The 14,963-nt window shown below is 42.6% G+C and overlaps 2 protein-coding genes across 3 annotated transcripts; both read left to right on the top strand.

The window, feature by feature from the left end:
- The first annotated feature begins 451 nt into the window (after positions 1 to 451).
- On the top strand, positions 452 to 1,481 carry or95a1 (odorant receptor, family 95, subfamily A, member 1). Its single transcript, XM_029673927.2, has one exon. It carries the CDS (start codon positions 494 to 496, stop codon positions 1,457 to 1,459), a length of 966 nt encoding a protein of 321 aa, XP_029529787.1. The 5' UTR covers positions 452 to 493; the 3' UTR covers positions 1,460 to 1,481.
- A 561-nt stretch (positions 1,482 to 2,042) lies between these two features.
- On the top strand, positions 2,043 to 12,891 carry p4ha3 (prolyl 4-hydroxylase, alpha polypeptide III). Of its 2 annotated transcripts, none has more exons than XM_029672531.2 (13): positions 2,043 to 2,506; positions 2,998 to 3,152; positions 3,301 to 3,530; positions 5,067 to 5,216; positions 5,361 to 5,412; positions 5,889 to 6,052; positions 6,380 to 6,556; positions 8,257 to 8,321; positions 8,790 to 8,949; positions 9,432 to 9,494; positions 9,802 to 9,870; positions 10,673 to 10,769; positions 11,408 to 12,891. In XM_029672531.2, exons 1-13 carry the CDS (start codon positions 2,316 to 2,318, stop codon positions 11,476 to 11,478), a joined length of 1,644 nt encoding a protein of 547 aa, XP_029528391.1. In that variant the 5' UTR covers positions 2,043 to 2,315; the 3' UTR covers positions 11,479 to 12,891. The 2 variants fall into 2 exon arrangements, with proteins under 2 accessions (XP_029528391.1, XP_029528393.1); XM_029672533.2 differs by having other exon boundaries at positions 2,418 to 2,506; positions 2,985 to 3,152.
- Positions 12,892 to 14,963: the final 2,072 nt, after the last annotated feature.

The raw sequence follows: 14,963 nt of genomic DNA, 5'->3' as shown, positions 1-14,963 counted from the left end.
TTGTAGGTTTGATTCTTGTATGGTCCACATAATGGCTCAAATCATCAGACCATACTATCATTACTTCTAATTAGTTGTTCTAATTAGGTATTTTGAAGAGTTCCCTAAGTAAAAGTTAAGCACCTATTAGACCTTTTCCCTGTTGAGGAACTTGAGCAATAATTATGAACATAATGCACTTTGAGAATGGAATGAAATTAATTTATCCCTTGAGAAATCAAGACACTGTCAAAACATTTAGAATAAGGAAATGCCTCTGTTTTGTATCATGGTGATGTTATGGAGAAAAATGTATAAAAATCCACAATCCATCCCTCCCAAACCTTTACTTTCTCCATCAGAGGACAAGTTGAGGTTAGTTCATGGTATCTTATTCATCTTTGGGATCATGTATATTGTCATAAATGTTTCTGTGTGCATATCAGGTCTTTGTTTTCCACAACATTTCAGATTTGCAGACATCGACCATTCCTCAAGCAGGCTACATTGAAAAATGCAGAATCTGACCGACCTTCCAGGCAATGCCACCAACTCACAGAAGAGCCTATCTGTGATAATCAAGGTGTGTGTGGTGATCCCCTTCTTCTGCATCTTCCTCTACTGCATCGTGGTCATGCTGCACACGTTCGCCTCCCACAGACATTTCCTGGACAACTCCCGCTACATCCTGTTTGCCTACATGCTGATCAACGACACTCTCCAGCTCCTCTCCTCTGTCCTGCTCTTCCTCTTCGTCATGGGCAATGTGAAGTTTGCCATCGTCTACTGTGCACCTCTACTCTTCTTCTCCACCTCCACCTTCCAGAACACCCCTCTGATCCTGGCAGCTATGTCCCTGGAGCGCTATGTGGCCATCTTCTACCCTCTGCAGCGCCCGGCTGCCTGGCGCGCTGACCGTATCTGGATCATCATCCTGAGCCTGTGGCTGGTCAGCTGCATCCTGCCCATTGTGGACTTCTCTCTGGGAGAGCCTCAGCCTGGCATGAACGTCCTCTCCACCCCGGTGCTCTGCAAAACCGTGGTCCTCAACGCATCCCCCGTCCAGACACTGTTCAAGGTGTCGCTCAACGGTCTGTTCTTCGCTGTGGTGGCAGCCATCATCATGTTCACCTACATGAGGATCCTGCTGGAGACCAGGAAGATGCGTCAGGACCGGGCGTCGGTGGGCAAGGCCATGCACACAGTGCTGCTCCACGGTTTTCAGCTGCTGCTGTGCATGATCGCCTTCACCCACCCGGTCACAGAGAGCCACATCCGTATGCAGGCCGGCTGGCTGCAAGAGCACATCTCCTTCTTCAACTACTTCTGCTTCATCCTACTGCCACGCTTCCTCAGTCCGCTCATCTACGGCCTGAGAGATGAGTCCCTAAAGGGCTACATGAGGAGAGCTGTCTTGTGCTGCTCACACAGACACAGGATCAGACCCCGAGTCCTGGCCACCAAGCCCAGGGTCAAATGAACTGGTCCTGAAGCGGAGCCACTTGTCAAATCAATGTACAGACTAGTAGCCTGTATATGTTAGTTCATTAAAAGAGTATAACCTTGGCTGGATGACAACCATTATGTCATTATTAAGCTGGTGTCTTTTAAAAACTTAGATTTGTTGGTTACTATCTAACAAAACTGTGCATTTTTCTTCAAACACAGAGGCTTGTTTGGAATAGAAAAGATTGCTTTAAAATACTTTGAGATATACGCTACGCTAGATGTCACTATAATTCCATATTTATCAAGTGGTCCAATTTGGGTCACCGCACTGGATCAATGTGCGCCCACAGGAAGACGTTCAGTTCCTTTGGCGAAATTAAAACATTGATAGCTAAAGCAATAAGGGTTCGATTATTTGATATTCAGAGTTATTATAAAGCAATTTAACGAGACTATTATATAAGTGGAAGACAGGGACTGGGCACATTCATGCATCACAATTCCAAAGTGCAAACTGTTGCAATACATTTAAGCAAATACAGTTTTCCTAAACTACCTAATGTAATATGATTGTTCATTAATCATGCAACTTCATATATGAGATAGGTATTGTTGAACTATTCCTCCCGATGACAGATCATGTGAAGTGGTGAAAGCTGATGTTTTACGTGTGACCGGCGCGCGCTGTTGAGAAAGAACATTGCAGAGATTTACACAGAACTGAGCGCAGCTTTCCCGTAGGACAGGCTTGAGTGGTTTCAAACAAGAAACTGCGCTACACTTTATACATTGACAGCAAGAACCATTGTAGATTAGAGTTTACAAAAAATCTAGCACAAGCATAGGCAACATTTTAAACATAATCGAGGGAATCATACGCGCGCAAAATGCTATATTATTTCAAATCCATTTACTCAGCCTGTGTTATAATCCGTGTAATTTTGATGCCGTTATCTTTAGGTGAGATGTATACGTCATTATTGAACGTAAAACAAGCCATCAATGTTGAAAGACAACTTATTGATCATTTAGAAACTTACATCGAACACGAATCGGAGAGACTTCAAGACATAAAAAGGTGAGTAACAGACAGGGAATGTTGTCATGATGCACGCTTGATAGACTACCACTTATATTGTAGGCTTAATTATTAAGGCTTCGGAGTGGGTGGTTTTAGAGGGAGACAGAGAACAAATAGAGATAAATAATTGTTTCTAAGTTTGGGCTATGTGTGCTTTATTATATTCCATACAATTTCATGATAGGCTACTGTTACCGTCTTACTTAAGGCGTTGTATTCCTTGCGGAACATATGCCATCGATGAATCGCCTCCATCCGTGTAGGTAACTTTAGAAGAAACTTAACATTTATAATGACTCATTTACTAATGTTAAGTTCGTTCTAAAGCCTATCATAAACTCAAGATGAGTTCTATACTAGTTTAGGAGAAGAATGTTTACGGAAAGCCTCATGCATATATCATTGCATGGTTGTCTCCCCTATCATGATATCACCTTAAGGGGATATATTCTCTCTAAACGTATAATACTTGTAGACTCTTTCTGCAGGTTTTATGCAAAGGTGTCAGACTTGCACAGTGAGGTGTACAGTGGACCATCAGCTGCTATGGCAAACCCCTTGGTGGCGTTCACTCTTATCAAGCGCTTGCAGTCTGAGTGGCTGAATCTGATCTACAGTGATGAAGCACAAGAGAACACCCAAGGTTGTTTCCCTTTACGACTCTCTTTAAAAACACATCTGGTCCTTACAACTGACATCACCTGGGACCTAAGTTTGTCAAAGCTCCATCCCCCGCTTCTTGTGTCCTATCATTACCTCACTCCCACTCATTCCCCCTGGTTGTGTTTCAGACTTCAGGTCTGGTTACGAGGAGGTGGAGAAGGAGGGCAGCTTGCCCAAACTGGAGGACCTTCAGGGGGCTGCCAAGGGGCTGATGAGGCTGCAGGATGTGTATGCCCTTCAAGTGGGGGGACTTGTGAGAGGTCACTTCCAGAGGATCACTGACGGCAACCCCATTGACATCTACAGTCCCACAGTATCTGTTCCTCTTTCTGGGGATGATTGCTTCCTGGTTGGGAAGGTAAGGCACCAATAACTCACCCATTTAATCACTGGCGGTGCCTGATTCTCCACTCTTCTCCTGAAGTGTGCACTAGCACACTGTCTCGCGTTGATCTAACAATGATGGAATCTCCCTCCAGCCAAAGATGACACAAATCCCACTTGTAAAATGAACTGGTATAAGCGCTCATTCATTCCCATGTCCATCATACCTGAACGGCAATAGTACTCCACTGACTGAATAAGGGAATGTTCTATATGTATTATGTACAGTATGTGGCTATATGAGAAGTGTGTATGATAAGGGTAATGTACAATGTATGTATTATGTTATTGTGTCATGTACAGTGTCTTTTGTATACAGCAGTATTGTGTGTTCAAAACCATTTTCCTGTTGGGGACAATAAAGTTCATCCTATACCATGTTTTTAAATCCATAATGGGTATTGCGCAAGTACACACTTCTGGAAAAGGGTGAAGAAAAGGGACGTAGGCTTTATGGGTTCATTTTACTTAATTTCCTTTTGGCATCCGCTCACTATGGGATGTGACCAAAAGGTCATCTCTGCTCACATTACACTCTGTAAAGTGTCAACTGGAGATGTGCTGTTGGAGTCATGGAGAGGAGGAGAGCATGTAACAGAAGGAGTGCTAGCCTACTGGGCAGATGGTGCTGTGAGATCTGGCTTCCCTAATTAGCATTAGCAGAAGACCATAAAACACAGTTTTGTTCTGAGCCTGTCATACTCTGTGGTTAGAGATGGAGTAAAGTCCTCTTCCTGTGTGTCAGGGGGGTTCATATAGAATGACAAGACCGGAGTGCTCTCTCAGACAAATTTGAAAAGGGTGCATGATGTGCATCCAATATGGCAGCCTATTCCCTATTTACTGTACTACATTTGACCAGATTTCTATATGTCCTGGTCAAGAGTAGTGCAAATAAAGAGAATAGGGTAACATTTGGGACACATAAAAGTCTTCCTCGTGATGAGTCACTTCACAATGGATCCTATTGTTTATGTACAGTGGCAGTGCACAAGGGGCACTGTGTGGGAGAGACAGTGTGGAAAATCATAATCTCTGTTTATGGAAGTATAAGAATGTGGAGTATGGGCGTTTGCTTCACTTTTGTTAACACCAAGATTATCTGACTGTGATCATGTGTAAACAGATGCTCCGTTTGGGGTGTTGTGAGTCAGCATACAGTAACAGTTCTACAACTGCACTTTTATGGTAGCTAAAGCCCAGTCGTTAAAACCAGCAGGGTAAGCTAAGGGTTAGCTTTATTTCTCACATTTCCGGGGCGCGTACAAAGCCGCAGCCACCATCAACAATCATAGTGCTACATGTACTTTACGTGGCTCTCTTCTCTTCAGCTCTAGATTGTGAGAGAATGATATTTACAATGCTTTAAAAGGTGTTTACTCTTTCCTTCCGACAGAAGTTTTGATTACAGATAAACATTTCCAAGTTCAGGAAAATAATGTGTCTCAATTTGTCATTATAAAATCTTTCTGTTGTTTTCTAATGCTAACATCCTGTTGTTGTATTGCAGGTTGCCTATGAGCTGGAGGACTACTACCACTCAGTGCAGTGGCTGGAGGAGTCAGTGCGTCTGTTCCGAGGGGCAGGGGGGGAATGGAGTCCAGAGAATGAGGGAACTCTGGAAGATGCTCTGGATCACCTGGCCTTCTCTCACTTCAAGGTGTCTATTTTTCACATAGAAATACAAGTTATTCCGACTCTTTTCAAAATAGATAGACCTATTGGTTGAAAAATGTAAAGAATTAGAGAAGATGTGATTCTTTTAGCATTTTGTTGAAAATGCAACTTTTTTGTTTTGTTTCAGACAGGAAACATTTCCTATGCACTAAGTCTCTCTCAGGAGTTGTTGAACCATGGTAAGCCTGTTCAATTAAAACATTCCACTATACTGTGGCCTGGGGTGGTCCAGCGGTCTAAACAGCTGTCTCTGGATCACACATACTATGTGAGCATGGGTTTTACTCCGATCCACTACTCCTTCCTTTCTCTTTATTCTGTCCAATAAACATAAAAACATGAAATGAGTGGGACTGCCCCACTCCATATAAAAACATCCCACTACTCTCCCACACTATATAGAGGCAGCCTGCTTTGTATGTCAGCCTACTTCCCCATATGGTAGCTGAGCCCTGAAGTACTGTATACTTACTGTGCATAATGCAGACGTGGGCCTGGACCTAACAATTCAGGCCTCTTTTAATAAAAGTAAATACATTTCCTGTAAAATGACCAGGAAACATGCTTGCTTGTTCATATTTGACCCACTGCACGCTGTGTTTCTCTAAACTCATGGTATCACATTGATGGTATTTCCATGATTCCCTTCCTGAAGATCCCATGAACAGGAGAGTTTTAAAGAATGTACAGAAGTATGAGCGACTGCTAGTTGACAGTCCACCCTTACTGAGCACTGACACTGGGTTGAAGAGGCCCAACACCACCTATCTACGGACAAGGAACACCTATGAGAGACTATGTCGGACACAGGGCACTCAGGTATACTCATCTATGATATTATAATCTTGTCCACCCACCCGGCTATATGGGGTAGCAATTGAGTGATACATTTGCTAACTTTTAGAAATGCTCCAAACAGCAACAGAAATCATACTGTCCTTTTAAATGTATGTCACCATATGAGCCACCATATGAGGAAAACAGTGGTTTTCAAATAATGTGCAGAGACTTGGCTACAGTCTGGAGCTCACAGAGTGAGAAAAGAGTTTTAAAATACAAGTTTTGAGGATGAATAGAAAATACTGCCGCTTTCTTTCCATGTTTCGGCTCCAATAATGGACTTCAGATGCCATTCTCTCCTCACAGCCAACGCATTATGAAAACCCCCGGCTCTTCTGTGACTATTTCAACAATGACAGTCCTGGGTTGCTACTGCAGCCAATCAGACGTGAGGTGCTGAGCCTGCAGCCTTATGTGGTCCTCTTCCACAGCTTCATCACTGACTCAGAGGCAGAGAGCATCAGGGACCTCGCCCAGACAGGGGTGAGTGTCTATCTACTGCCATGGTATCAACCCTTTTACTCAGAAAAGGCCTATCATGTGCAGTATGTATCAAACGCCTCGGATAAGAAATGCTGATCTAAGATCCAGTCCTCCCGATCCAGTCTTGTTGATTGTGATCTATAAGGCAAAACTGATCCTAAATCAGCCATACAACTCTGAGAAGCTTGATACATATGGCCTCAGATGTCATTGTCATAACATTGATTGAGATTACCACATTCCAAGTCAATTGAAAATGAGGAATGTCTTTTAAATCACATAAAAGAGACCCCCTATGTCATGATTAGTTTTTGCACATCTGAAGGATTATTAAATGTATTACATGTCAATGGCCTATTTTATGACTCCAGTAAAGATTGTGCAGGAGAGTGACTCTACACACCGAACAGTGTTCCTTTTGGCTCTACTGGGATAGCGGTTATTTCTGGAAATTTCCCATCGGCCATCTTTTTTTCCTTGTGGTCTGGCCGCTTAGACTGCCACTGAACTGAGGTGCTAGTTTTTCACCCGAGTAATAGTTACACCTTAGATTACATTGGCAGGATATTATAGGATTTGTATCATATAGTAATCTTTCTATTCTTGCATGTTTGTGATCTCAGTCTCAGTTCTGTGACCTGGTTGCAATTTTGAGAATATTAACAAATATTTACAATCTGATCATACATGCCAAAAAGAGCGCAAATATGCCCATCAAGCTGGTTTGCAAGAAGAACGTTGACTTTACTTTGTACGGATCCCAATCTAGGAAAAGTTGAACAATAGTGAGAGGTTTAGGGATCTCTCAAAAACCCATTGGAGGAATAGTTGATATTGTTCCAACCATTAAGCAAAGGTTAAAGTAATAAAGGATACATTACTTCCGATCCTTGGCGGAGTGCCTCAGACGGTCCAAATTGTTGAGGGCTATGGGTAAAAACTGACTTCTCATCTCAATAGCTAATGGAAAATAATACTGTGTCTGTCCTGTGCCAGCAGCATAGAAAGATCTATCGTCCTAATAGTGTTTATGCTAACTCAGTTTTTCTGGCGAGATGCTATAACCCAAATGATCTCCTAGATTGTGTGAGGTTTTGGCACTGTTCAACAGGTTTTCCACCCCTTCTTCAAATGGAAATCCCTCTACTTATTTCATTATTATGTCAACATTTGATGGCACTCTGGTGGAGTGATTAAAACCAGGCCTGGCCTGCATCTCAAATAGCACCTTATTCCCTATATAGTGCACTACAAAAGTAGTGCACTATATAGGGAATAGGCTGCCATTTGGGAGTCACTTCTGGAGTATTAGTCATTTGGAGCCTGGAGCACATGCAGCACTCCTTGCCCTGAGCACATAGGCACATACATCATTGTCTGAGCATGGCATTTGTGTGTTCATGCTTGGCTCCAATGGTTTAGTATTAGCTGTCTAGTCCAAAGTATTTAGAGAGAGTTTAGATAGAAATGCCAGTCAAGTATTTTCGTCAGGCATGGCTTCATTGGAAAATAACTGTGGTTGCCAGTTTTAACATATTCAAAAAATTATGTTTATTTACTGAGCTCTTTTGGATGTTCTGTTCTCTATCCTCACATCATTAATGTCTCTCTTGTCAGACAGATCCTTGCAGTTTGATCTTAAAATGTTACTGCTGTATAAAATTGAGTATTGACAGTTTTCTTTATTTTTGTGCCATAAGTTAAGGAGATCTGTGGTGGCATCTGGAGAGGAACAGGCTACTGCAGAGTATCGCATCAGCAAGAGGTACTACTATCAGAAACATGCCACTATTAAATGTACAGTTTACTGTTCCTCCTCATAACACTTACAGCAGTAATAAAGCACCAAGCAGAACAATGCACCCGAACAACAACCAGTGAATATACTGTATAACACTATAAAATGTTTGGGCTAATTTTATGGTGCACACAGGATTTGCAGGCCTATTAGCTATATGTAATGTATGATAGTTAAATGTGGGATTTAACTTTAACCTTTAACTTTAACCTTTGAATGGAAATTGGCTGAACACCTCTGGAACCTACAGTGTCAGTGGAAGAGGAAGTGTACGTCATTGTCTTACGTCAGGTAGCAAGACGAGTATCTGGACTGATCGGTTTAGGACTGCACATCACGTAGGAATGACGTCACCTGTCAGAAGAGCATCTGGTCGAGCTCAAACCAAGACAGTAACATGATCTGTATTATGAGAGTTTGTGGTTTGTTTTTCAGTGCATGGCTAAAGGACACAGCCCACCCTATCATTGGGAGGCTGGACCAGAGAATCACCTTGCTCACAAGTCTCAATGTGCAGCCTCCGTATGCGGAGTACCTCCAAGTGGTAAACTATGGGATTGGAGGACACTATGAACCCCATTTTGACCATGCAACGGTGAGTGGGTTTCTCTATATTTAGAACAGTAGATCTTGAATAAACCCAACATTTACTACATTAATCAACACTTGATGCAATAGTGTATCCTCATTTTGTGTGTTAGTGTTGAGTGATGGGTAGTGTCCCAAACGCCATCCTATTCGCTAGTACAAGGGTTCCTACATTTTTTCACTCAAACACACTGACAAGACAAGAGGAAAACTGATGATGCAATACCCCATTTCGAAATTGCACCTTGTGCATTCTACTATTACAACTTATTTGAGGGAGGGGTACCCGCCCCCCTGCCGAGCGCGCCCCACAGTTTGGGAACCACTGCCCTAGTACACTACTTTTGACCAGGGTCCATAGTTCTCTGGTCAAAATTAGTGCTCTATATAGGGGAATATGGTACCATTTGAGACATATCCATAGTCTATGGCGGTAAAGTAAGGAAGGACATGATATATTTATGATTACTATTTCCTACATATAACCAGTCAGCATCAAGCCCCCTTTTTAGGCTCAACACTGGGAATCGAGTGGCAACCTTCATGATATACGTAAGTTAATCATTTATTTTATCTTGTTATCTTATTATATGCGCATGATTGTCTCATTTGTGGAAATCCAGTAAAAGCATCTTTGGAGATAGTGTATGCTAGATTGCATTTATCAGCAAAATAAATTGCAATGATATTTTAGTCCAATGTCAAACTTCCAGTTAAGGCGGTATGGAAAAGACTGTCTGCTTGTGAGTTTTGGACAAACTCCACACTCCGTATTCTGGCACGGATGGCTTTTTTATGACATGTGCACACAGTGGCTAGACTAGACACAACTCAGTGAGAATGTTGTCATCCTCCACAGCTCAGCTCTGTGGACGCAGGTGGGTCCACAGCCTTCATCCATGCTAACTTCAGCGTTCCTGTTCTGGAGGTAAATGAACTGCACACGTCAGCTGCTGGCTAAACTTAGGATGTGTCCCAAATGGCACCCTATTCCCTACATAGTGCACGACTCTTTCTTTTTTTACCAGGCTGTTTGTCAAAAGTAATGCACTATATGGGGTATAGGGTTCTATTTGGGACATATACTTAATCTTCTTCTGTTTACCCATCGAAATTGCTTCAAGCCAGAACACGTACGCTCATAAGCCTTCACTCTGTTAAAATGGCATCAAGAATAATAAGAAATTCCTTCCTCAGAAAGGTCACATCATTTCTTAAGATGTTTTGAGTAGTACTGTTGAGTAGTACTGTTCTTATGACAGTAGGCCTGTTGAGAAAGGAGGAGCCAAATGGCACCCAATTCCCTTTATAGTGTACTACTTTTGATCAGGGCCCTGGTCAAAAGTAGTACATTATATAGGGAATCTGATGCCATTTGGGACGCAGGCACAGTGTAGTGTTTGGTTTAATAAATGAGCTGCTGTTGAAAAGACACAGGACCTCACCAGGTTTTAACCTCTCAACCTGGATTGTATTAAGGTTTCACTTCCTGCCCCATATCCATGTCAAAGATGTTGTACTTGGAGTACAGCTATGCACGTGGGATTTTAACTTATAAGTATACAAAATATATTTTTTATGGAGGAATAATGTCTTAGGATTGTCAAGTAGAGGAGAAGACCAAACAAATTCCAGGCATGATAGTGGCCCACACAAAATCCAGGCACGATTTAAAATGTTTCTTTCCTATGTTTTTTAGTGAAACATTTCCATTGTCTCTCGTATTCCAGAATGCTGCCCTTTTCTGGTGGAACCTCCATCGGAACGGTCAAGGAGATGGGGACACTCTGCATGCTGGCTGCCCTGTCCTTGTTGGGGACAAATGGGGTAAGAGGCTTTAATGAGACAACCGGGAACACCACATAGTTCCTATAGAAAAGCATACAGGCACAGTGAGCAGTGTCAGATGTGGAAAGCTAAGAACCCTACGTTTATTCCAGTAGCCCCTGTCTGTCATACTGAAGTCACAGCAGGAGCCCGGGGCCACATCTGCACTGCATTAGACAGATAGTTAGGGATGATATAGAGAGGAGGTCAGGTACTGAGCACTGCTCTGGGATGCTAAACATATGGGCCTCCATTCCACGTAATTTAACTCCATCCTGGATCCCACAGTCAGTGACAAGGCTAAAGGAAACGCACAGAGAGGGGTATTAGTCATTACTGTGAGAAGCTGCATCTAAGAGACATTTACAGGAGCAAGTACAGTATATACCTTTTTACTGTATGTTTATGTATTTGAACTAAGATTATAACAAGGAAATCGGGCCCCATTTGCCATTATTGATGGCTCTATATACAAGGGACCCATTTGAATATACAAATGTTTGTCAACACTTTTAGGGGATCAGTGAGTATTTAACGACTCCTTTTTACAGACCTGTATATTATATTTGATGTTTGTTTGACTACTGTGTGACATACACCACTAACACACACTCTCTGTTGTCCATGCCCTGTTCCAGTGGCTAACAAATGGATCCATGAGTACGGCCAGGAGTTCCAGAGACGCTGTAGCCCCAATCCTGAGGAGTGAGAAGAGAGAAAGCAGCTGCTGGGACCGCTTGGAGTACAAGAGCCAGTCTCCACAATGGAGCCGCGCGCACCACGCAGGCAGAGCGAGAGAGGGAGGGAATGAGAGAGGGCATGAGAGAGCGCTAGCGGCTGGGGGAGGGGAAGGCAACCAAGGAGCAGCCTGCATCTGTGATTGGAGCTTCAGGCCCAAGGGAATAAGGAGCACAGACACTGCTGGAGGGGCTGGAATGGCAGGGGGGCTGAGTTGGTTTTGAGAAGGGGGTGGTGGGTGTGGAGGGGGCATTTGGCAATCAGCCCCAAAGGCAGAGCGGCCTCTTGCTCCAACTCCCCAGTCAGTCCCTGCTGGAGCAGAGAGAGAGAGGCCTCTACCCTCACACACTGGGCTGGTTTCAGTTAACTCTGCTAGGCTGTTTGCCTCCGGTGTCAGTTTGTTTGGGGGGAAAAAACGTATAATGCATCCTTTTGAAAAGTGATGCACTGAATCTGTCAGCATACTCTTCACACGGACTGATCTCATTAGCACAGCACTGATCTTTATCAGAATATTTAGTTTTAGAATAATATTTCTGGAACCATCTCACACCTTAAGAATGTAGTTAAGAGCGGTGCTGTTATTCAGAGGAAAAGGGTTATTGTAACTGTTTCCCATTCATGCTCAGTCAGTTCAGGAAATCAAAGGAGATGAGGTCGTCGTCTCTCCCACTGAGGGGCTTGATGACATTTGGTGTGTTCTCTATTGCTCATCTCCTTGTAGCTAATGGAATGGATATGAGTCAAACCTGTTTAGTCTTCTAACTCCTATTCAGTGGCATCATGCATTAGTCATGGTCTGTAAACCAGATGATTGGAAAGTGGGAATGCATCTGCTTTAGTACCGAGTCTCTGACCTCAAATCCTGGGTGTCTAGCTGCCTACCAACCAGACAAAAGATTTGTCTGTATGTAGGTCAGAGAGTGCATGCTAGCTTTCACACCTAGTCTATGAGGGTGAGGAGTGACTTACTATAGGAGCTGTAGGCTCCAAGGGGCTTTTCTGTCAGTGCTGCTGCCTTTTGAGTGACAGGGAGTGTTGAGGAAGGGAGAGGGGTTCAACAGGGACCATATCTCTGCCTGCTGAGATGTAAGGAAGTATTCCCTCCAGTGCTCAACCCCCTACCACTCCTCCCCTTTAGACACACACACACCGATACAAACACAGGGGCCATATACTACAGGAATGCTACATGCTCCCAACTGCATTCCTTAACAGTAGACCTTGATTGTTCCCCCTGGAGTGGATTGACAGGAGGCCCATACTTGATAAAATGCATGGAGGATGGAGGTTGTGCCTTTGGAGTTTCTCCAACCAAGAAAGAGTATTCTCTGGAATTCTCAATCTTTATATGGTTTTAAAATAAATACATATTTTTGTTAAAGTTATGTCTGCCTCATTACTAAGCACTTTAAACAGAACATTCACAAAAGCATATTTACTCTTTTACATTCAGCAGACTATTTATAGTTGACGTTGCACATTGAGGAAATTGAATTTCTTCTCTCGTATACTGCGTTCATTCCTGACTGGCCCAAGCATGTCATATGGAAATCAGTGTAGAGTCTGTAAATATGTTTCAAGGGTGCTGAATTTCTCTTCTCGGTAGGAGCAGGGTGTAATTTCTCCAAAATAGGAAATAAACAACTTTTTACGGCCAGACTGCCTTTTCAGGCACATGCCTCATATTGCAGATCCAACTCATGCACGTTGACCTGAGCTAGTACCTTTTTTTTTAGCTAGTAGTAAAAACTCATTTTACTTTTACGCTATAAAGACTATTTATAGTTGACGTTGCACATTGAGGAAATTGAATTTCTCCTCTCGTACACTGCGTTCATTCCTGACTGGCCCAAGCATGTCATATGGAAATCAGTGAACAATCAGTGAACAATCTGAGTCCATGTAGCTGTCTAATATTCCCTCTGTTCCCTCTGAGCCATCTGGTACTGGGTGAACTAATAGTACATTTGGAATCCCAGACCGCAGTTGGAAAGGAGAAGGGGTCTTAATGTTAAGTCGATGCAGAATTTCACAGTTGGGAGGGGTTGATTTGATGTGGGACAAAGAAATTGTAAATAGGATTGAAGTGGGCAGCTGGAGGTAATTATAATTGTAATGCGACTAAATGCCATCATACTCCATCTGGCATAAAACATTAAAAAATATGTGCTGCCCGACCCTAATGATGAAGTTGTGGAGCAGGCTTACTTTGCAGAAACACTGATGATGCTTTACTCAATTTTGGTGACTGAAATATTGTCATAGAATATGATCACTGCATAGTGTCTTAGTCTACCATGTAACAGACAACATGGGAAATGCTACGCTACAGCACCAATTTGTTGCATAAATGTAAACTATTAGAACTGTAGTGAAGTGGCAGTTAAATGTTTCTTCTAAAAGTGGTGGCTTTCTTTGACACAAGAAATTTGCAATTTCCTCAGTTCACAGGGAACAGGCCTTTACTTTGCTCTGTGGGAATTCCTATCCGCCATTGACACAGTGTTGCTACCATCACAACAACACACATGGCTTCTGTGGTCCTAGTTGCTAGGCACTTCAGAGTTTCTTCCTAGTTTTATTGCAGACTGGCATAATACCATAGAAGAAAAAGAAGACGAAGAAGAAGAGTTTCTTCCTCACTGTCCAAACATTTGAGGCATGTGACTTGTATCAGGAGAGGAAACTTACAGTAGATCACCAACCTACAATGACCAGACGAACACACTGTATTGTAAAGAAGTAAAATTGTATATGTTGCAACCAATGTCTGGTAGAGCAAGTGAAAATAAAGTAGAGTAAATGGGGTATTACAATGTGGATCTTTGATGCCATGATGGCATCAGAACTTTATCAGTAGACTACTGTGTACAAATCAATCCCTGAAAAAGCATGAAAAAAGGCAGAACTGGCTTCATGGTCCAGATTTAAATTTGAACGCTCTAACAGTGGTTCCCAAACTTTTTATAGTCCCGTAACCCTTCAAACATTCAACCTCCAGCTGCGTACCCCCTATAACACCAGGGTCAGCGAACTCTCAAATGTTGTTTTTTGCCATCATTGTAAGCCTGCCACACACACACTAAATGAGACATTTTTGTCACAACCCGGCTCGTGGGAAGTGACAAAGAGCTCTTATAGGACCAGGGCACAAATAATAATATAATAATAATCAATCATTTTGCTCTTTATTTAGCCATATTACATATAAAACCTTATTTGTTCATCAAAAATGGTGAATAACTCACCACATGTTAATGAGAAGGGTGTGCTTGAAAGGATGCACATAACTGCAATGTTGGGTTGTATTGGAGAGTCCCAGTCTTAAATAATTTTCCACACACAGTCTGTGCCTGTATTTAGTGTTCCTGCTAGTGAGAGCCGAGAATCCACTCTCACATAGGTACGTGGTTGCAAAGGGCATCAGTGTCTTAACAGCACGATTTGCAAAGG

Source organism: Oncorhynchus nerka, linkage group LG11 (assembly GCF_034236695.1).
Source record: "Oncorhynchus nerka isolate Pitt River linkage group LG11, Oner_Uvic_2.0, whole genome shotgun sequence".
Classification (NCBI taxonomy): Eukaryota; Metazoa; Chordata; class Actinopteri; order Salmoniformes; family Salmonidae; genus Oncorhynchus; species Oncorhynchus nerka.
Note: the sequence above shows the minus strand (reverse complement) of the source record. Positions and strands in the feature narration are given on the sequence as shown.

Coding starts and splice junctions, on each gene's coding strand:
- or95a1 (XM_029673927.2), top strand. CDS start 494: ATGCAGAATCTGACCGACCTTCCAGGCAATGCCACCAACTCACAGAAG.
- p4ha3 (XM_029672531.2), top strand. CDS start 2,316: ATGCTATATTATTTCAAATCCATTTACTCAGCCTGTGTTATAATCCGT. Junction 5,413..5,888: donor TCAGGAGTTGTTGAACCATG/GTAAGCCTGTTC, acceptor CCCTTCCTGAAG/ATCCCATGAACAGGAGAGTT. Junction 6,053..6,379: donor GTCGGACACAGGGCACTCAG/GTATACTCATCT, acceptor CTCTCCTCACAG/CCAACGCATTATGAAAACCC.